The sequence below is a fragment of the Coturnix japonica genome, chromosome 1, assembly GCF_054131305.1.
Source record: "Coturnix japonica strain WE chromosome 1, WE-NBRP24, whole genome shotgun sequence".
Taxonomy (NCBI): domain Eukaryota; kingdom Metazoa; phylum Chordata; class Aves; order Galliformes; family Phasianidae; genus Coturnix; species Coturnix japonica.
The window spans coordinates 9,728,631-9,752,119 of NC_140663.1; the positions used below are offsets into that span (position 1 = coordinate 9,728,631).

Here is a 23,489-nt window from a genome sequence, read left to right on the forward strand (position 1 = left end):
TGCCTAGCTGGTAGTATAAAGCATTGAGCTTGTCCAAATTTCTGGTATAATTCATGTGCATTCCTGTGCTAGGGAAAGGAAACATTTCCACAGCAAATGTGCTATCAGCCTGAGGGCTTGCACTCAGACTTGACAGCTACAATTCCCTTCAACCTTGTTTTGCAAACCCCAGGAAGCTAAGGACTGTTCCAGCTGTGATCCTGAGAGGGGAAAACCATTCCCTTGGTGAAGAGAGATTTTGCATGGTTTGGAAATGAGCTTTTCCAGTATCATGAATAATTATTTTAAGGATTTGGGAGAAACAGGTCAATATAAAGACTGAAGGCTGGAGGCTGTCAAATATGATATCCATCTAAAAGAAGGGCAGGAAGAAGGATTCTGGGAATTACAGGCCTGTCAGCCTGACCTTGGTGCCAGGGAAGGTCATGGTGAAGATCATCTTGCGTGCTGCCACACAATAAATACACAACACTAGGGTGAACACACCCAGTCAGCATGGGTTTATGAAAGGCAGATCTTGCTTGACTAACCTGATCTCCTGTGATAAGTTGTCCTATTTAGTGGATAAAGGAAAGGCTGTGAATGTTGTTTACTTGGAGTTTAGCAAGACATTTTATACAGTTTTCCACAGCCTTCTGGAGAAACTGACTACTCATGGCTTGGATGGATGTACTGCTCTCTAGGCAAAGAATTGCCTGGATAGCCAGGCCCAAAGGTTCATTGTGAATGGCGTTAAATCTCACCAGTAGCTGCTCACAAGTGCTGTTCTCCATGGCTCAGTACTGGGGTTGGTCCTGTTTAATACTTTTATCAGTGACCTTAATGAGAGGGTTGAGTACACCATCAGTAAATTTGCAGATGATACCAATTTGGGTGGGAGTGTTGATCTGCCTGGGGGCAGGAAGTCTCTGCAAGAGGGATCTGGGTAGGCTTGGTTGATGGACTGCATTCAATTGTATGCCATTCAACAAAGGTAAGTTGTGGGTGGAATACTTGGCTCATGACAATCCCACGCAGTGGTATAGGCCTGGGGAAGAGTGGCTGGAAAACTGCCCAGCAGAAAAGGATGTGGGAGTCCTGGTCAATAGCCAGCTGAACGTGAATCAGCATTGTGCCCAGGTGGCCAAGAAAGCCAATGATGTCCTGGCTTGCATCAGTATTGTGTCCATCAGAACTGGGGAACGGACTGTCCCTCTGTACTCGGCTCTGGTCAGATCACACCTCATCTACCAGGTTGAGTTTAGGGCCCCTCATTAGAAGAAGGATATTGAGTTGTTTGAATATGTGCAGAGAAGAACAATGAAGCTGTTGATGAGACTAGAAAAGCAAGGCATATGAGGAGCAGCTGAGGGAACTGAGACTGTTTAGTTTAGAAAAAGAGAGGCTGAGAAGACATCATTGCTCTCTACATCTCCTTGACAGGAAGTTGCACTGAGCAGTGTGTTAATTCTCCCTTCGCAGGTGACAAATGATAGAAAACAAGGAAATGGCCTTAAGTCACAGTAGAGGAGGTTTAAATTGGATATCAGAAATAATTTATTCACAAGAAGAGTTGTCAGGCATTAGGATGGACTCCAGAGGAAGACTGTGGAGTCACCATCCCTTAAGACATTTAAAAAGTGTGTGGACATGGTTTTGCAGTGAGCTTGTAGTGCTAGGTAGATGATTGGACTTGATAATCTTTAAGATCTTATCCAAACTTAATTATTCTACTTTAGTGTAGTCTAGTCTATTCATGTGCAGCTCAGCCTACTCAGTGTATTGTACTGCTCTGCTTGTGTATTGTACTCAGCAAGGTATTTGGATGGGAGTACAGGCAAGAATTTCACCTCCTGCTTCTGTGCAACTGGGACAGGGAAATGCTTAATCATAGAATCAAATTAAGAATCTCTGGCAGCTAAGAGAAGGCATGTTATAGCATGTAATAGGCACAAAATGAATAGAGGAGTTGCAACCTTGGGATAAAATTTGAAAGCAATGTTACTGGCTTCTTAAAACATTTAAGGTTTCCCTCCACCCACCCCTCCTATCTCTTACAATCCATTGCTAGGTATTATAGCTGCACAGAAGGACACACTGACTCCCCCATCACTGCAGATCTTGCTCAGAGATGCTGGACCTCTCCTTCCATCCTTGAGGCACAGAAGTAGCATCCTATCTTACCCCAGCTTTAGACACTTGGAGCACTCTGAAATACTTTTATTCTGCAGTGATCATATCTCACAACCTTGCACTGAATTCAAAGAATTTAAAGAACATGTAACCTTAGATCAGCTGAGATCACAGGCTACATTACAATCATTTTAATGCCCTGAATTGTATTGTACTATGCACTTTCTTACCAATCAAGAACTAATTTGCTGTCCACCTAGAAAGGTGGAGTGACTCTCCCTTACTTTTCATGCAGGAATAACTGTGTCTATATAATATACTTGAAAAATGATAATGGGGTAAAAATAACCTTGAATATTGTATAAAGAGGTCCCAGGGAGTGAAGTAGCTGGGGAGCCAAGATGAAGTGTTCTCCCTTATGGATTTGCAGCCCATCCACATAATGGCACTACTACCACCATGGGGGCAGCTTTAAGAGGACAGCCAACCCTATCTGACATCTTTGTAGTTAAAGGAAAAAGCCAGCTACCACCAACTCCTGTACCTGACCCATCCACCCTCCCATTCTTTTGGGCCAGTTCTCATTCATAGAATCATAGAATCACAGGTTAGAAAGGACCTACAAGATCAGCTAGTCCAACCATCCTCCCATTACTGTAGCTACAGCAGACTACTGAACCATACCTCATGTTCCTCATCCAGACACCTCTTGAACACTGCCAGGGACAGCAACTCCACCACCTCCCTGTGCAGCCATTCCAGTGCCTGACCACTCTCTGAGAGAAAAAGTTCCTTCTTATGTCTAGTCTAAACCTCTTCTGGGACAACTTGCAGCCATTTCCTTGGGTCCTGTTTGTTGCCTGGGAGAAGAGGCCAAGCTCCTCCTCATCACAATCTCCCTTCAGGAAGTTGTAAAGTACAATGAGGTCTCCCCTGAGCCTCCACTTCTCCAGGATAAACAATCCCAGCTCCCTCAGCTGCTCCTCTTAAGACTTGTGCTCCAGACACCTCACAAGTTTCGTTGCTCTTCTCTGGACATGTTCCAGGGCCTCCATGTCTTTCTTGTAGAGAGGAGCCCAAAACTGAACACAGTACTCAAGATGTGGCCTCACCAGGGCTCAGTACAGAGGGATGATCACCTCTCTGCTCCTGCTGGCCACACTATTTCTTAGACAGGCCAGGATGCTGTTGGCCTTCTTGGCCACCTGGGCACACTGTCAGCTCATGTTCAGACAAGCATCAACCAGCACCCCCAGTTCCCTTTCCTCTTCTCAGTCATTCTTCCAGGAACTATATCTACTTTCTGGACTGGATGAAGACTATTTCCTTTCTTTATTTTGTTTGGTTACTTTTCTGCCAGTGAGCTGCTTGGCTCAGCTGTGTGGGAAGGGGTGAGGATTAAATGAGAACCAGGATTTAAACATGGGAAGCACAAGAACAAAAGAGGGAGGAGGAAGGGAGTAAGACTGTTCTTTTTATTGGCATTTGGCCATTATTGTAACACTTTTGAAAAAGAAGGTGTGTACGTTTTGCTGCTACATATTTTAAGAGTGAAAATCACAGGTTAAAGTGGAAAAAAATCCGTAAGTCTGTCCTTATTCAAGTTCTCATTTAATAGCACCGATGTCCCCACACCAGCAAGTGTTTGGGCTTTGGCTGTCTGATTACTTGCAAGGCCACCCATAAATACTACCCTTCTCTGTAGATGGTCTCATATATTCACCTAATAATTTTACATTGCTTTTTGTCCACTGTGATTTTATGAAAGGTAGGGAAACATACAATTCACAACTGTTAGTATGAAACAAATCTCAGATCCTTAATTGTATAATCATAGAATTGTTTGGGCTGGAAGGGACCCTTAAAGATCATTGAGTTCCACCCTGCCTGCCGTGGGCAGAGATAAATACTTCAGCTCCTAGTATCTATCTCTAGTACCTTATGCAATATTTAACTATCATTTGCAAAAGTAACTATACAGTATGCAAATGCTGTATAGATTAGTTCAGCTTGTGATCTAACTGTGCAAGCCTGAGTGAAATCAGGAGGATCTTTAACCCCTTTTATTTCTGACATCTTTCCACCAGTAATGGGTGAACAATACATAAAGTGAAGACTGAAGCAATAGAAGCCTGCTACATTTTAATGTTTTATACAAAATTCAGTAATTATGATTTCTGACAAAGAAAACTGCACACAAGCCAAAAACTGGCATGATTCTGGGGGAACACAAAGTGTGTACCTTAGGCTGCAAGAAAATCGCTACTAGTTTATCCCTGTGTGTTGCATATGTTGGGCTGCAGATGCAAGCTGGGGAAAACAGCATGGTCCTGTGAATTTGAAGTAGCTAAATTCCATGGAAACAAATAATTTTCTATTTTGTAGCTGAAAGTAGGAATAGACATTTATTACTTTTTATGTCATGGTAGTTCTTCCATGCATTAGACCTCCTATTCAGACTTTGTTGAATTAAAATAAATAAATAAATAAATAAATCTGAAAAAGAACTTGAAGTCCTTTTTCAGTTCTTGGTAATAAAAAATTAAGGATGCCGATCAATTTTACCACTGCTGAAATACATGTGATATGATCACTTATGTTATTGGAGCCAGATGTTGCTTTAGCTTCATTAGTTTAGAAAAGTTGCATATGTCTTTCACAGAAAAAAAAAAAAAAAAAAAATAAGAAGAAGAAGCGTTCTGGTACCTGTGAGGCGATGATCTGGCCAATCATATATAACAGATATGTAAAGAGACAGATGCCTAATCACAGTAGTAGCTAAAACTGATAGCTCTCTTTCAGAAATAGCAGAGCCTAACCTGAGCACTAACCTGAGGACTCTACTGAAACAGTAGAGCACAGATGTATTTTGGCAAAATATTCTGTATTATCAACTCACCTGGAATTTAATATAGTAAGTAATATCATGTAGCTTCTCTTAATCTCTTGAGTTTGCACTCAGGCAAGAAGCAAAAGATCTTGGAAAAATAATGGAAAATAAATCACCTAACAATGGCTTTGAATGGTTAGACTTAGCTGGAAAAAATAAACTCAATTTTGTCTAAGTTAATAATATTGGATTTAGGGGGAGAAAGGCAAAAAGTATAATATACCTCCTTTCAGCAGTATCTACTATTTTATGATACCATTATACAACAGTGAGCAACAGAAATGTAAAATGTCATGTAAAATATATATTTTGATAGCCTCAAACAAAATACTTTTTGTAAAGAGCTCTGAAAAGTTCAAAAGTTCATTCTTCACTTCTTACTGTGGCAAGACCAATTTTCTAAACCTCTAAGGTCTTCATGGAATGGTAACTTTGTCCTCTGGACAGATGCAGCTTGGGAAAATAATTTTTGTCCTTTGGTTCTGAAATCTCTGTATAGTATGGAAGTTGAAATAGTTTAACTTTGACCTTGTTTGGTTAACCTCTCCTTTATGCTACTGGTGGTGGTGTCAAGCTCATGCCTCACATCAGATGAGATGGAAATACGCATAATAACAGATTGTATCTCAGAAAAAATCACTCTTTTTTTTTTGTTTCTTGTTTGTACATTCGTTTCTACTCTACAGTCTTTCTTGACAAATTCCAATGAAACTGCCAGTGAAATCAGACTGTTTCTATGAAATTCTCTTTAAAAAGCAAAAAGGCTTAGAAAAAACATTTTTAGTATATTTTAATACTTATTGTGTTATAGCAATGGATAAAAAATATTCGTTATTATTGTTAGTGATTTCATTTACACAATTAAATCAGAACTAGGAACCATTCTATGATAAACATGATGAACAAAGAAATAATCCAGTTTGACATGTGGTTAGAAAAAAAGATCATACCCTATTACTTAAATAAACAAAGTCTCTACAAATTCACTCTTGTATTATTCAGATGAATAGTGGCACTCATTTTCATTTTTATATACTTCTAACAAGTTGCCTTGAAATAGATAGAAACATCTGAAACATGATCACAATGCAGAAAATTATAAAGAGGGAGAAGAAAAATTACTCTGTCTAAAACTTGCTACTAAGGCTTTGTACATATAATTTAACATGTAGATATTTGCAAAGTATGCTGTATGTCTGGTTCATTATTGCAAGTAGACAGATGAACGCATCATATTTGCAGTGTGTGTAATTTGCTTTGAAAAAGCTGAATGACACAAGAAAACATTCTGGATTAACTGAATGTAAGCTGTTGGTGTAAGGAGACAAACATTTAAAAATAGCATGTTTACAAGAAAATTTTCAAATTCCTTAATATTTCAATCAATTGAAATTATTTGCAACTATAGACAATGTGTCTATATTTTTTTGTAAAATACTAGAAGGTGGGTGAGACTTTATGTAGAGACATTCCTCATTTAATGTTGTTTTTTAATGTTTTTTTTTTATTTATTTTTTTTACTTTTCTATGAATCTGAAAAGATTGTGAAAGAATACAATGGATCCTAAGAATTGAATTGAATACGGAATACTTTCTTTTCTTCTGAAACATTTCCTGACTGTGCATGTATCCACTTCTTTGTTTGACTTATATTGTTAATGAATAGATTATGTACAGTCTACCAGAAGGGTTTTTAAATAGCTTTCTCCAAAGTTTCCAGCATCTTCAGCTTCACAGCTTATAATTAGGAAAACTAACCATTAGTGAAAGCCTGATTTCTAACTGTTGGATAGTCTGATTGACCAATTCAATGGTTTCCATAGCTTCCATTGTCATTTCTTTTCAGCATGGCTTGGACCCACAGTTATGTACTCATTTTCAAAGAAGATTTAACAAATTAACTTCTCATTTTTAACTAAAGTCAAAACTAGATTATAAAGGAAATCAAGTGAAAAGAGATTGAGAGGGAGTGAGAGAAGGGAAAGTTTCTGCATGAGGTCTACAACACTCTCCTTCAATTATTCTTCACGCTCCTTGAATCAAAGAAAGGTATGTGATGAGGTTTCGTAGTCTTGTGGAGCAAAGCATGTTTTAATTATGCAGTCACAGAACATGATCTGAATGAACTCAGGAGTAAGACTAGATTCTGCATTAGAAATCTGTGTAGGTAATGCGAAGTAAGGAGTGCATAGTTGCATGAAGTGCACACATAAACACATGAAGTGAGCACCGCCAGTTATGAAAAAAATGCAGAAAAACAGTTGGATGATTGTAGAGGTAAAAGAAGAAAACAGTTACAATTGTAATTGTAAAATAAAATTGACTTCTAAATTACATTAATTAAAATTTATCCCCCCAAAATATTTTAACTTCTCAAGTAAGTCATGATAAAACAAGCAAACATGGTAATGTAATTAAAATATTAAAGGAAGTGCTGCAGCAGCTATTCCCAGGAAAGTTTGGATTGCGTACATTACATAAGGTTTTTTAAAAAGTTAAAAGAAAATGGGGGGGGGGAGGGGGAGGGGGAAGGAAGGAAGAAGAATAAAGCAGAAACAGAATACAAAATTCAGAAATAATGACTATTCAGGAATTAGACTTAAAAAAAAAAATTAAAAAAAAAAAAAAAAAAGGAATATTTTTTACCTTTTTTATCGCTTTGCTTATGAGGTGATCTCCAACTGGTATCAGAACTCCTCCAAAGATGGCCAGCACAGCACCAATGACAGCCCCAGTGAGGAGCCCACAGCTTCTGTTACAAGTCATTCCTCTCCTTTGACAGGGTGCAGACAGGAAATGTAAAAATATCCTTGCTGCAGTCCTCCAAGCTTTTTTTCACACTTCTTGGTCCCAACAGGCTCGCTGATCTTCGTGAGAGAAGCTGATAATATACAGAGAGAGTGAACAAAAATTACATTCCAAAGGTCAAAAATACAAAGTACGTGAGTTGAAGCAGGTTGGAAGATAACATGTCAAAAACAGTCAGATAGTGGATAACTAAGTTTGATACACATTTGGCATGCTAGTCACTGGACACATACAACAACCTGTTTTTTCCTCATTTGCATAAAGGCCATTGCATTGTTTTGCTTGCTTTTTTTTTCTCTCTCTTTGTTTTTTGGCTCTGCACTATTAGGGAAAACTCTCATAACAGTACTCAGCTGACATTCTTACTTAGGAAAACACTTTCTCAGAAATCTCCCTGTGCCAGGGTAGGAGGTTATAGCCCTCAGTCTTGATCACAGCTTGCGATGCCCATGGCTATCACTTCAGGCAAAATCACTTACACCACTCGTGTAAGCTACCCAGGGTGGGTCTGCAACACATCTTAGTGGCAATGGCAGTCTCTAATGAGAGGTATCCACAAAAATTCTGTCTTCTCATACCTCTGTCAGTCCAGTCTACTACTGAAGGGAATTTTATTTAATAGAATCATCAAATGGCTTGGATTGGAAGGGACCTAAAGATAATCCAGTTCCAGCCCCCAATGTGGGCAGGGTTGCCGACTGCTAGATCAAGCACAAGATTAGGCTTCCCAGAGCCCCATCAAACCCACCCTTGAGCATCTCCAGGGATGGTACATCCATAACGCATCCTGTTATAGTGCCTCACCACTCTATGAAAATCTCCCAAAGTCTCAGCTACTTCAAGGCCAAAGCATGACTGTAGGAGTTGTATTCTTACTTTCAGACACCAACCCCATGAACTGATTTCACCATCTCACTTGCTTTACAGAAAGACTGTATTTTATTGGAAAACAACCTTTGCTGGCAGTACAAGATAACTATCTTGAAATCTGGCCCCTATCTGAAGATGTCAGAAACAAAATCACAATGATACCAGTGCTGAGAAGTGGTAACATATAAGCTCCTAGTGATATTTTGTCACACTTATTAATGCTTATGAAAACAGCTGCATAATTTACACTTTCTCAGGAATTAGTCACACCCACAGAATTTAAGTTTCTTATTTGCCTTTGACCTCCAAATAACAGTAAATCAGCTCTTTTCTATTTTATATGTTATTGACAGAGTCCTTCTTGTTTTTACATCCATTTGTTTGTCAATTTGTTGGGATCATCTCTACATCACTTTTAAATCAGGTATTAGTTGTAAAGTTAATTACACACTCATGGCCAATGAGAGCAAAGAAAAACAGAAGGACGTAATGAAAGAACAACTCAACCTGAATTCCCAGTTTACTCACAATTAAAGGGTTAAAAACTTCCTGAATTTCTAAATAGTAGAGCAGTTGTAGGATGAGCCATGTTTTATTTTTGTAAATCCCATACACGGTTACGATGCCCTTTTTAATGGGGGAAAGATGAAGGACACACATATCATGTACTGACACCATGTACATGGTCAGCAGGCTAATGCTGTGTCCTCTTGTGTCCTACATGTTGTCACAACAATAACATCATGTCTGTCCACACCTGAGCCCAGACTACCCCTTTCATCTGTTTTTTTATATATTCTGGCTGGTTTGATGTTGTTGTTTGTTTGTTTGTTTGCTTGTTTTGTTGTGGTTTTCTATTTCCAATTAGAAAGTTTGTAAATATATATTTTAAAATTTAAAAAAATGAAAATCATTTCAAAAGGACTTTTGGATACTGTCTGAATTTATTTATTTATTTATTTGTTTAGCTTATATAATGAGGCTTTTCAGATTCAACAGAAATACATATTCCACTGAAATATATTACCATCTGCTGTTCCAGTGGATTTTTTACATTAGGTAGAATAGATATCCCTCATCATCACCATTAATAAATATAAGCTACTGACTGCTTATAATTTCTGCCTCTTCCAAATTTATTCACCCTTCTCCCACCAAACACAATGTTACAATTGTCTAGACATAGCTCAATTTATGCAATTCCAATTACCCATTACACAACTGCAGTGAAGAGCACTCACAACTTATTTGCACAGAAGTAAATAACATATTTCTATCATAACTGAATATAATGTAAAGATTAAAGTAGTAATATCCAACAAGAATGTTTCTTCCCAACTTCACTTTTGTTTGCACATATCAATCCAAAGAAAGCCCTTAAAAAATTGAAGAATTGTCTTCATTTTCTTAATAATTTCTCCAGATCCAATAGTCATTTTCAAACGTTTTTTTGTGTGCACTGACTTCTTTAATTCTGCCATTGAATTTGATGTGTTGCCCCAGCTAACAGAAAGTAAACAGGGAAGCATTCATAATGAAAACAAGAAGAGATTTTGAAAATACTGGTGAGGATTTTAGACCACAAAAGTTATTTTAAAACATAATTAATTCCACTTATTCTGTTTGAGATTAGAAGGTGATTCTAAAAATCCTGAAATATTTAACAGACACATTTTCTGGGAAGAAATTATTTCTGCTTTTCATTTTCCTTTAAAATCTGACGTAATTTTGAGTTATGGTTTTGAATTTTTTATTGTAAATAGCAATAATTAAAGTATTTACAATATTGCAATAGCATATGTTACAAATATCACTTTTAAAACATGCATTTTGTAAATATCAACCTAATTTCAGGAGCTGTAACTCTAATAATATTAAATATCAAATGACGGAATGGAATTGGGAAAGCGAGGAACACTGAGCTTACAGTTTCATTGTTAACATCATAAAGAGATTCACTAATACATGTACACTTCTATTTCTCCTTGCAGTGTTGCATAATCCTATCCTTTTATTTTACATTACAAATAAAAACTTTCAAGATTTTTCCTCCAAGTGAATTTAAAAGTATTTCTGAGGAAAACTCTCTGATTTTAAATGTATCATATGACTCACCTTGAATAAGGGCTACTGACTTTTCAGCTGAATGTACGGGCACTTAGCACATGACTTGCATCAAGTTACAAGAGGACAAGCAGCTGAGCTCCCCACCAAGCGCAAACCCTCTGAGCTTCGAGGGGGCGCTTATATATTCCAAGAGATGTCAGTTCCCTGTTTATCTTTCTGCCAGAAGAAAAAATTAAGCTGTATTGGTGCTTGGGGAGGGGACTGTCTATTTTTGCAGTCTGACTAAATGCCACTACCTACATCCCATGGTAATATACTTAGCAGCTGCAATCTTTGCCAAATTTTGATCCAAGTGAGTCAAAGGTCAAGGAGACAAAAGGGTAATTTACTTATTTGGTTCCTGGTCACTTCTACCCTAATATCCATTTGCTTTGAAAGGGCTCATATTAGCAAGTTATGACTAACTTGCTTAGCAGCTTCTCAAAGATGCTGAATATTTACAAATGCCCTTTGCTATATATCATGCCTTGTTTTATTTAATAATAACTTTACTATTGAAGTTATTATGTCAAAATATAATAGGAAACCCTCTGCAGTTTAATCATCATGACTGTATATTTTCAAGTAAAACAAAAGTCAGGCAGAAGATTTTTTAAACTTGCTCTTTTTACAAGTTGGATTACAACATTTCCTCATGAAGTGCTAATGCTCTTCCTCTTGAACTGCAAGTTCAGAAAGCTTATTATCAGAAGCTATTTTCTATTAATGTATCTGAAAATCAGTTAGATTTACATTGCTATTTCATCACCCAAAGTGTTACCCTAGAAGAGTATACTAAAAATTATCAGTTGGGCAAACTTTTGCAGAAATATATATATTTTTATATACCTCTTCACCCTCTGTGAATTAAATAAATGGATTGTCTTAAAAAAGGTTCTGGCAGCATCAAGAGGAAGTGATTTATAAGTGGTTTTCTTGATTGCAAGAGAGTAAATACTACTAAAAATAGCTTTTTAGGTCCAGACTTTCAGGATATAGCACTGCACAGTTTGTGATACGCATATTCAGTACTTGTTACATGTTTTTACTTCCTTTTTATTGTTTTGTTTCTGATATAGCCCTATTCGAAAGTTGAACTGGTGTAGAAGAAGCTCCCTTCCTTTAATCCACTTCTGCTAAATCAGTCCAAGATGGATTAACAAATCCAATTTTTTCCTCCTGGTGGGAAAATCAATAGTGACAGTGACCCTAGTTCTTGGAAAGTAACATGAAGGTCAGTCTTTTTTGTAGTAGACTCACTGACAGGAAATGTTGGTGACCTTGACTAATTCCAGTTTCACATCCTTGAAAAGTGCAGTAAAACTATTGTTCACTTTTTCTAATTCTTTCCCCCCTTTTCTTTCCAAGCTGTGCTGCCTTATTCTCTACTTATTCATCTTTTCTAGAAGGAAGCAATTCCTATTACTCATATCTGCCTGTGGATATATCCTCTACCATGCCCGTTGTCTTCCTTTGCAATACATGGGGACCAGTATGTATCATTCACAAGAGAATGTCTGGTGCTTTTTTCTGTGGTATTGAGTTTGTTTCATTTTATTTTGTTTTGGTTTGTTCCAGGATCCTTCTCTTCTCCAGACTGAACAAGCCTAACTCCCTCAGCTTTTCTTAACAGGAGAAGTGTTCCAGCCCTCTTATACCCTCCATAGCCTCCTCTGGACCTACTCCAAAAGATATGCATCTTTCTTGGGCTGGGCACGCAAAGCCTGGATGCAATACACCAGATGGGGCCTCACAAGGGCAGAGCAGATGTAAACAATCAATTCCCTCTTCCTGCTGGCCACTGTCCTGCAGCCCAGGTTAGAACTGGACTTATGGTCTGCAAGTGCTCATGTCCACGTTTTCATCCAACAGGACCCTCAAGTCCCTTTTTGCAGGGCCACTCTCGTGTTGTTCTTATCCAAGTCTGTACACATACCTGGGATTGCCCCAAACTAAGCGCAGTATCTTGCGCTTGGCCTTGTTGAACCACACTTGTTGCTCACAGGCCTACTTTTAGAGCTTAATCTGATTCTTTTGGATGGCATTCCTTCCTTTTGTTGTATCAACTGCACTACTCATCCTGGTGTTTTCAGCAAACTTGCTGAGAGGGCACTCAATCCTATCATGTATGTCACCAATAAGGATGTTAAAGAGTACCAGCCCCAAGACAGCCTCCTGGAGACACCACTTTTGACTGCCCTCCATCTGGACAAAAAGCCATTGAAGGAAAATCTCTGTTGGCAAGCTGTGCTTGGTGGTGAAACAAGGTTTGTCAGATTCAGCAACAGAAACCAGCTGAAGGGATTTGAAACAAAGAGAGTTGTTCACTTTCAAATGTCTGTTATTTTTCTGTTTCATAGAAGAATTTCTAAAAAAGAAAAATCTGAAGTACTTACATAAAATCAGAAGGTATTCCTGTTTCTGGCTTCAGATCAGTTCAGAGATTATAGAGAAGAAAGCAAGAGACAAAACAACTATTGCAGTGACAGAGAAAGCAAAAAAACACATACTTTGTCAGAACTTACAGCGTGCTTCCACAAAGAGACTGTAAAGAAATGACACTCATGTGCTTGATGAAGACAGAAAACCACAGGAAGCACCCAATATGAACTCTACCCTGATTTCTTGATGTAAATATACCACTGATAAGAAAATTCTAATGAGATTAGCTAATTCCTGGGGTTTTTTTAGGCAACTTGTAGTAGGGACTACTGGAGGTCACTTTCTTTGGCATGCTTTCCAAACATAGATAGAACAAATGAGGAGAGATACAGTTTTTCTGAATGCTGTCAGATAAATAAATACTCAACAACTTACTCTGTTTGGGTTTTGTTGTTGTTGTTGTTTTAGGGTGGGCAGGAGGGGGGAGTGCTCTGTTTGGTTTTAAGTTAAGATCCTATCTACCAGAGGGGATGGCATACTGTTATGGTTCACATAATTTGAATTCTGAGGTATGTCCACATAAATGTTCCCAAGTTCCTGTGGAAATTCTCTGAGAAATGACTTTGTATGGCATTCTTCCACACTCACAGAAAGATCACTTGCTGGGTTTTCTTCATCTGTCTGATCTTAACATTCAAAACATTAGAAAACTCCAAGAAACTCTTATTATTACTTTTGCACTCTCTGAAAAAAAAAAAAAAAAAAAAAAAAAAAAAAAGGAGAAAAAGAAAAAAAAATAGAAAAAGAAAGAAAGAAAGAAAGAAAGAAAGAAAGAAAGAAAGAAAGAAAGAAAGAAAGAAAGAAAGAAAGAAAGAAAGAAAGAAAGAAAGAAAGAAAGAAAGAAAGAAAGAAAGAAAGAAAGAAAGAAAGAAAGAAAGAAAGAAAGAGAGAGAGAAAGAAAGAAAACCTTTCATTTTTTAAACAAAGTGCCAATCCCTAGGGCAGAAGATGAAGTTAATACTGTCAGCATTTAAAGCTCATCTTTCAAAAATATTTTTGATACACATTCTATTTTGAAGTAAAGGTGTGAGAGATTATGCTTACCGCTCTCTATGTGGCAAGAAAAAACAACAGTTTGTTTTGGGGAGTTCAAACTCTTGCTGTCATCACCCAGTGGTCCTCTAGGTCTTACCCAAATTTATTAAGTCCCACAAGAAGAGATGTAACATACTTAGTCATGACAAATTCAGAGCATTCAGCAGACCAAAAATGTCTTCTATTCTCAAATAACCTTTTTCTCATTCAGCACACTCATCTTCTGTTATGTGAACTGTGTTTCACTAAGGAGAACAATGAGGAAAATGAATAATCTGCAGGTGAAAATGTGCAACATGCCACCAGCTAGATAAGAATTTTACCCTTCTGTGTACATGGGAGATACTAGGAGATGTTTTTTGTTTTGTTTTGTTTTGTTTATATGGAGTAAAGTTTTTGCATTCATGAAAGATAATGTGATTTCCTCTGGCAATAAAAACTTGCTGTGTATCACCTAATCATATAATAAAAAAGTAGTGCTCAAGCTTTCCACTTGGACCAGCTTCAACAATTTGCTTGGCTCTGATTGTTTACAAGGATCCCCTAGAGTGAACCTCACCTATATGAAGATACTGGCCTGAATACCAATAAATTAAAACAAACAAACAAACAAAACCCCTAAATACCCCCATAATTTTATTTTCCTAAATTATATAATTACTGTCTTTGTCTCAGCTACTCTCACTGTGACTGGTATTTCGTACTATCTTATTTTCCAGAATCCATGGAGAAGAAGAGGGTTACATGGCATAGTAACTGTACTTTAAAAGAGAGAAATAATGAGATACTTCAGTTGCCTCAGTTCTGCTTTTAACATCTCCTCTCTAAGGACCTAAACTTTCATAGCAATTCTTTTCTTACATAACATTATCTACAAATATTGCTTCAAATAACAATAACAATGTGAAAATTAGCTATATGAACTAAGGAAGAGGCATTGATTTCCTGTCCCCTCCTAAATGACTTGCACCAAAATGACTAAATTTTAGATATTTAATATTAATCCTCTTATCAGTGTATTATATCAATAGTATCATGACAGTTATAAGAAGTTCTGGTGAGTGCAAACAGGTTGCAAAGCGAAGTGAAAATTTAATGGAAAATGTTCTAAATATTTGCCACCTGACATCAAAGTACAGTTTGGCCAAAGACTGCAGAAGTGTTGTAGCATTTTTTGCCCACCTTGCATTATAGACTTTTACTGCACATGTGTTGGCCTTCAGGGCTTTCCATTGCATCCCATAAGGCATACTACAGCCACTCTAATCAAGCAGTCTTCAGCCTGCTTCAACCTGGAAAAAGATCCTCCCAAGCACACCGTACCTGATCCCACCACAAGAGCCCGGAAGACTCATTTCAAACTGCTGTGCTGCTCTTTCATTACCCACTAATGACTCTCAAAAGCAGTTTTCTCAGCTCTGTGAAGTTTTATGACCTAAGGTGCTGTCCCTTGTGATTCTCAGTGAGTTCTGATGATATGGAAAGCATCTTAAAATGCTACTGACTCAAGCCAACTTGGCAGCAATACAGTGGAAAGAGTGTGATACATTTGGTTCCTGCCAGTGATGTTTCTCTATTAAACTGTAAGTAGGTTATTTAAGGGCAAAATAGGCAATAGAAGACCCATTAGCTGTTTCAATTCTTTTCTACACAGAAGTACTGATTCTGCATTCTTCTTTATTCACTATAGCATGCACAAACTACTGCCTTTCTCATTTCTCAAAATTGCATGCATAAACTGTTTTCAATTCATTTTAGCAGGTATGAAAGCATAACAGAGGTAGGGGTACAGCAAGCTTTGACTTTTCCACTGCCACGTGTTTATGCAAATTATTCAGGATGTAGAAATGAACACAATACAGAACATGTAATATAATAACTCAAGTTTCTGTGTGAGTCTGAAGGAGCACAGCCCTAGAAAAAGTCTGTTAGCTAAAGGTCTGGGTTAAGGAAGGCACAGAGAAGAGGCTTTTATGGTAAGGGAGAAAAATTTTGAAACAGATATCTTTTGAAAGTCAAGTGAAATTTAACAAATCTTGTCCTCACTTGGATATATTCCACCTCTTGCAAAACTCTGCTCCTTGGCTTAGAAGTCACGGAATAATAGAGTAATTTTAAACGCCTTCACTGGTGCAATACCTGGTTGAGAAACAGTCATCATGAGTCATCCCAACCAGACAGTGGAAGTGGATCTGATTAATGACTAGGTACTTGTTATATTAGCTTTTGCCTACCTGCTATACCAGAATTTTTTTTGTATAGTACATACAAGTGAGTTTTCCAATAAATTAGGAATCAATTTTAAGGTTAACATTTTGGTGACTTCCCTCATAATGGAGTCCTGGTAAATAACTGAAACCTTATTCTTTTAGTTGACATGTTCCAGGCCTGCAGAGACATCCTTGGTCTAAGCAATGTGTAGATCTTCCCCAAGACTTCAGTTCCACCATAAACGTGAGGCATTAAAGCCAAATGATAAACTAACTTCAAGATAAAAGAAAGATAAAAAGGAAAAAAAGAAAAAACAAAACAAAACAAACAAACAACAAACTGCTCTAACCTTCTAACCCTTTAATCCTTCAAAGGGTCAGTCATAGAATCATAGAATGGCTTGGGTTGGAAGGGACCCCAACGATCATCAAGTTCCAATTTCCCCTGCCACAGGCAGGACAACCAACTTCCAAATGTGGTACCAGACCAGCTTGTTCCAGGACCCCATTGGAGCATACACAACCTCTATAGGCAGCCTGTTCTAGCACCTCACCACTCTATACAAAAAATTTCCCCCCAGATGTCTAATCTAAAACTCCCTTCCTTTATTCTAGAATTCTTTCCCCTTCATTCTATCACTACCTATGTGTGTAAAAAGTTATTTTCCTTCTTGTTTATAATCTTACAATACTGGAAGGCTGCAGTGAGGTTTCCCTGGAGCCTTATCTCCAGGCTGAATATACCCAGCTCCCTCAGCCTGTCTTAGTAGCAGAGGTTCTCCAACCCTCTGATCACATTTGTGGGCTCCCTAGGACCCTCTCTAAAAGCTCCTCATCTTTTCTGACCGGGGGGTCCCAGACCTGGACTCAGTACTCCAGATGGGGCATCACAAGGGAAGAGCAAAGGGGGACAATCAGTTTCCTGTCCCTGTTAGCCATCCCTCTTCTGATGGAGCTCAGGATACCATTGGTCTTCCAAGCTGCAAGAACACACTGCTGGCTCATGTTCAGTTTTTCATCCACCAGGACCTCCAGCTCCACAGGACTACTCTCAAGGAATTCTTTTCCCATTCTGTATAAGTTTCTGGAATTATTCCAACCTAAGTGCAAAGGAATCTTTATTTAAATAGTCCTATGCCCTGAGACAATTCACCACCTTCTCCTTGTGAATCAGAATCAGTTGTTGGGATAGTATCTGGAGACCCAGACCTCTGCCAGGAGACAGAAGTTTTCCTACTAGAAGAAAGGAAAACAGAAAACATTATCTACATAACTAATATAGGCCAAAGTTCTTCCTGATACAGCTTTGTCCCTCAAGGGGATATCTCAGAGACTACAGATATCACAGCACAGAGTTAATGGAAACACTGTTGAGAAAACCATATGCTGCTGACAGCAGCAGTACAGTCTGTGTGGGTCTTGCCTAACAGTTTGCATGAGAGACCAGTACTCAGAATGTTTCAAGAAAGTGTGCTACAACTGTTTTTCACCTTCTATAACCTATCCCTATGGATCTGGTGAGCTAGGCCACAAAAAGATACCTTGGCAACAGCTGAAGGTCTAGAGAGATTAGGAAAAAATATGAAGAGTTACTGCACATTAGGAAAGACTTAACGACTATGAGAACAGACCAGTAGAAAAAGTACTCATGGTGAAATCTGTGCTCTGGTAGGGAAAGAAATGAGCATCAAATAGATACCTTGAACTTCTCAGATTATACACTATTTTGATGCTAAGATATGACACTATACTTTCAGATGAAAACATGCTACAGAAATATTCATGTAACTATCAGTTACATACAAAGTAGATCCAAAACATAATCATTTAACTGTTTTCTAAATAAATAAATGGGGGAAAAAGAAAAAAAAAAAAAACTGCATTTTTCACTATTTTCCTGTCTGTCATCATTATGGGTCAATGAAGAATAACGAGGATGTGAAAATAAAGAAATAAATAAATAAATAAATAAATAAATTAAAAATCTGACACTGGACAACTACAGACTACAATTTTTATATAAATAGGGTATTTTTATCAAGTGAATAAAAAAATCACTGAGTTTCTATCATAGTGATTACATCATCTTTGAAAGAGAATCAGATCACTAAAGTAGAACAAGTTATAAGTGTATGCATGGTTACAATACATTTTCTGAGTTATCTCAAAATTTCCATAACAAGATGAAATTAATAAATGTTACATCACCATCTTTATTGGGCATAAATTACAATTTTAAATCTACTCAGATGCACACATTTTTCTGTACCTAATTATTATGTCAGGATTTTCATGTTCATTTATAACACGTATATTTTATAAGCAGACATGCCATGTGACAACTCTTTCTTTTCATGCTTGTAATAAATGTATAGAGTCATTTGTAACACAGACACATGTAAAAGATAATGGCTCACAGACAAATTATTATATATACTTTTTATAGATGGTTTAAACTTTGGATATCTTTGTTTTAATCTTATTTACACTTAACAATACATTAATATTCAATTAAATCATTTTATTGGCAATATATTTATTCTTTATAAATTCTAGTAAATGGCTCTTAAAATTATAAACAGACAAGAAATAGAAGCTGAATGATCCCTTGGATTTCAGTAATTCAGACATAGTAGTATTTTCTTAGCTAATCTGTATGCTAATCCCATGTACAGTGTGCATCTGTGTGCTGAGAAACTGCGTTTAGTTCAGAAGCAGGATTACATACCTGTGTGGAGTGTGTCTCCTAATTTAGCTCCTTTTCACAGAAAAACTGAGTTTCTGCAGCAATTCTACAGCAATTCTGCAGCTGCCCAGTGTCCAATGAGTGCAAAGACCACAAAGGCCACAAAGAGAAACAAAAAGTTGCAGTAGATAAACTGTCTCAAGTGATGCCAAAGTTAATACTCTTTCACCCTCCTGCTTTGCAAGAAAGACCAGCTATAAGAAATCCTATAAGTGCTAACCTCTGCCTCAGCGCTCCTTATCCTCTGCAATAACCCAGCATTTGGAGACAAAATGTCAGTTCCTTGTTGCCAATCCAGAGCAAGCTTAATTGCCTCTGGTCTTTGCAGTAACTCTTTGCAAACACAGTCTAAATCCTACTTAATCCCTGCAAGACCCTGCAAGGCAGGTGAGATGTTTAATGCTGGAAATAACTCTTTAGATTCAGGTTTATATTCTTACATAAAGCACAGACAGATCAGAATGAGGGATCACAGCTATGGGTACAACTGTTCCAATTCATTGTCATTTCTAAGTAACATCACAGGCTCTGGTTCTAAGCATTGTTGTCATATAGAACATATAAGTCAAATGACAGTTATTGATTCTTCCTGTTGCCTTTTTTGATCCATGCAAGATCCCTTTCTCACAGCAGTGGTAAACTGCTCAGGGTTTAATTTACTTGTGGATTTGAACAGCAGATTGAGGAACTTCCTTACAGACAGTTACAGCAAACGAACAGCAACAGTGGCAGCCTGGCTGTCATGCCCTTTCATAGAAGGTTAACCGGACCCTGAGGTGAGACAAAGTGACAAGAGCTAGAAAGCTTGTTGTTGCATGCAGTAACACAGGAAACTGCCAGTGTCATAAAGCTCTTTGCCTTACTTTCTATGAAGCTCCATCTTTAAAGCCAGTCAGAATATGAAGAAACAAGGAAAGGGGAAAATATTCCAGAAACTTCCATTTATGAATATTTTCTGACCTATTAATTTATATAAATGCTGTTTTTCTACCTTTGGTCTTCTTGGAGACCCGTCGCTTGCTTCCTGTATGGCTTTCACAGCTGCAGCCTCCAGTTTGTTGCCAGACTTCCCTTCTGCCTCCCTTTTTACATGTGATACCTTTGACTCCTATTTCCTTCCCATAGAATCTCCTCCCTCCTCCAGCTCCCTGTCTCTCTCTCTCACCTTCCAACCTATCATCTCAGAGGTCACTCCTCCACTAAATATCTCCTCTCATCTGTCTCCTCCTTCATCAAATTATCCCCTAGATGTTGTTTGTTTGTTTGTTGTTTGTGTTTTTTTCTCCCTCACTACCAGAATTTGCAGCTTTCCATTAATTCTGCGCTTGTCCTGCCATTAGCATTAATTTCTCTTCAAATCCCTCGTTACTTCTTTCTTTCTTCTACTTATTTTTCCCCTTTTTGAAGTCCTGATATATACCTTCTTATAGTATCAATCAAGAACTGGCTGCAACTGGGAAACTGAAAGACATTTTTATCAGTGCTCTTATGTACATATATGACTTTTATATGAAAAGATTCATTATAAATAATTGCTGTTAATTGTACCTTAATCCTGTAACGCATTCTTGTTCGGTATTCCTTGCACTAGACTCAAAAGAACAAAGCTCATGATGTTCCTGCCAACTACTTTTTCCCCATCCAGCAGTCATTCAGCATGCTTTTTGAACTGATCCTACTCCCATGAAAATTAATGTTCAACAGCTTCATCCATACTCAAAGCAGATGTGCTAAGTAAGGAAAGGCAGTCCTCATCCTCCACTTACCTGTTCCAGAACTGAGAGAGGATCTGAGAAGAAGCTGGGAGCAGCACGGACTTCTCTGTATGCAGAGTCAGACTCAGTGCAGGAGTAGAATGTTGGACTGCCAAGAACAGTGCAGTGCCCTTCCACCCTACAACAGCTAGAAAGGTAATAGGCTGTATCCTTCACCAGTGCCTTTTGCTTTGAGAAGACAGGGCACAGCATGAAGCACCCCAGGCACCGTGGTGGAGTGCACGCCCTCCATCTAATTATACCCAGGCTTCTATGTTTTGGGGAAAAAGTAACAACCACCACTTATCAGATTCCCTAAATGGTACTGGAGAGGATTCAGCAGGGCACTCCCAAGCCTATCCGGGTAATCTCAGCCACAGGATTACAGACATGTAAATACTCTTTTCCTCCAGCTTCTGGTAGCTATTTCTTCCACTGTGCACTCTTCTTGGTTAGCGGCTTTCTAGTTAGGTTTTTGCCAGTCTTTCTTTCCAAATTCCTTTACTCGGATGCCAGGTTCTATTTATTGCAGATTTCTTCTTCCATACTTAAACCTTGCTGTTAGGCTGCTGCCCACCACCTCTTTAGGGATAAATCTTCTCCATATTACTAACACTACCTGTAAAAGTCTCAAGTGAACAGAATGCAATTCCCATCACAACGTTGCATCTTAGTGCGATGAGAAATTCCATCCCACTGTAATTCCTGGCGTGTGAGAACAGTTTTTACAACGTTTATCTAACCTCAGTATTACCAAACATTTTCTTTTCCAAAGTCCATGTACACATGGGATCATGCCAGAATCTTGATCAAACACTACAGACAGCACCCAGCACCCAGTTGATATCAGTCAGTTTATCTACTGTGCGTCTTCCAGCTATTTTAATGTCTACAACTGTAATCTATCCATACCTAAATAGTATATAAACACTCAGTGATCTGTACAAATCTTCTTATAACAGAGCAAAACATAGATTAATTTATGGCCTTCCAACCAGAATCCTGGCAGAATCCTCTGATAGATCACCCCTGTACAAATCCTAGTAAAAGAGAATCACTTAGTCATTTGGATACAGCAGATATTTTGATTCTTCATCTGTATGTAATGAAAAGAATCTTAATCTTGACATCCTAGGCATATGTTGCTCTATGAATTGGTGAGAGAGTCTTTTCATGGCTGCTAAACATGAGAACATATTTTCCTGTCTTCCCTAGTAGCAGCAATATTTCACTTTTGACCCAACAAATATTTATCCATTGTGCATTATTGTGCAGATACACATGAATGCACATATAGGTGCATTGTTTCAAACTCAAAACATGTCTCCAGAGCCTTGGTGTGTAACAGAGTTCTCTTACCTCTTGCAATTTTACCTGCATGTGCCTCACACTGAAACACGTGTGACTAGATGGATTTGTGCTTACAGAGACCTTTGAAACTGTGTTATGTGTCCCCACACAATTTGCCAAGCTATACTTTTCATACCATTAAGGCTCCTCACCTGAAAAATAGGGAAGTAATACAGGCCTATTACTTTGGCATGTTGCCACACGTACTGTATTATTGCTTCAGTCAACCTTGAGGTACTACAGCCTCCATTAATGTGGCTGCTGCACTTCTCTGTATTCTTCCGTTTCTTCAGAATAAATTTGCTCATAACAGATTTTCACTTTTAAAACTATGCCTCATCTAAGCACTGTTTTAATACTTCATGTATAATTCACATTATGAACTGGATTTTGTGGACTGAACGTGTGACAAAATTGTGTAGATGTGACAAGGATCAACTTCCAAGATAGAGATTCAATGCAAATGTATGCCTCCAATGCACCACTTAATTTCTGATTTCTTCATATCTTTCTGGATCACCTAAAATATGTCTTAGTTGGATCTTAGAATTTGAAGGATCAAAATCCATTTGTAGATATTTGAATGTCTATCTGAAATCTCTTCTCTGTCTGCAGAGAACAGACCTTTCTAGAAGCTGAGTCCTCTCATTCTACATGACAAAGTAAAAATTGTTTCTAAGGGCTACCTGCCTCAAGTATCTATTTCTCTGGAAAATTTTTATTCAGAATATTTCCCAATGTGAGATACTTTGTCTCCTTTTTTTTTTTTTTTTTTTTTTTTTTTTTTTACTAAACAAGTAAGAGGGAATATCATTCTATATAAAAGCATCAACAAATGTTGTATGGAGGCACTCCAAAGATTTTGAAGGATTTCCAGGATTACTGAAATAAGTTTGATTCAATTTTGAATCATTTAAGTTCAAAGGAAGCAAAAACTAATAAAATAATAGTAATACAAGATTTATCTAACTTGCTCTTATCTTCATTTTGTAACTGGGATCTATTTTGTTTTGGGTTTTATGAGCTATGGAAAGAGTTTCATCTTGAAAAAGTACTGCAGTTAGCAAAATGTAATACAGTGATGTACTGTGAATATAAACGGCCTACGGCCATTGTTTCTGTTTTTCTAGAGATGAAATTCATCTCAGTTGAAAGAGTTTCTAACA

The 23,489-nt window shown here is 37.8% G+C and overlaps 1 protein-coding gene across 5 annotated transcripts in view; it reads right to left on the bottom strand.

Annotated features, from left to right (window-relative positions):
- CD36 (CD36 molecule (CD36 blood group)) overlaps positions 1 to 21,673 on the bottom strand; it is a 39,274-nt gene extending 17,601 nt beyond the window's left edge. The window contains exons 1-3 of one of the 5 annotated variants that reach the window (XM_085554667.1): positions 20,211 to 20,279; positions 19,202 to 19,282; positions 7,649 to 7,883 (exon numbers count right to left, since the gene is read on the bottom strand). In XM_085554667.1, coding sequence (XP_085410793.1) covers positions 7,649 to 7,768 — 120 coding nt within the window. In that variant the 5' untranslated portion in view covers positions 7,769 to 7,883; positions 19,202 to 19,282; positions 20,211 to 20,279. Of the gene's footprint in view, positions 1 to 7,648; positions 7,884 to 10,795; positions 10,899 to 13,182; positions 13,269 to 19,201; positions 19,283 to 20,210; positions 20,280 to 20,985 lie in introns of those variants that run through there. The other 4 variants (XM_032442274.2, XM_015877598.3, XM_085554709.1 and 1 more) reach the window with 4 other exon arrangements.
- Between the last annotated feature and the right edge of the window lie 1,816 nt (positions 21,674 to 23,489).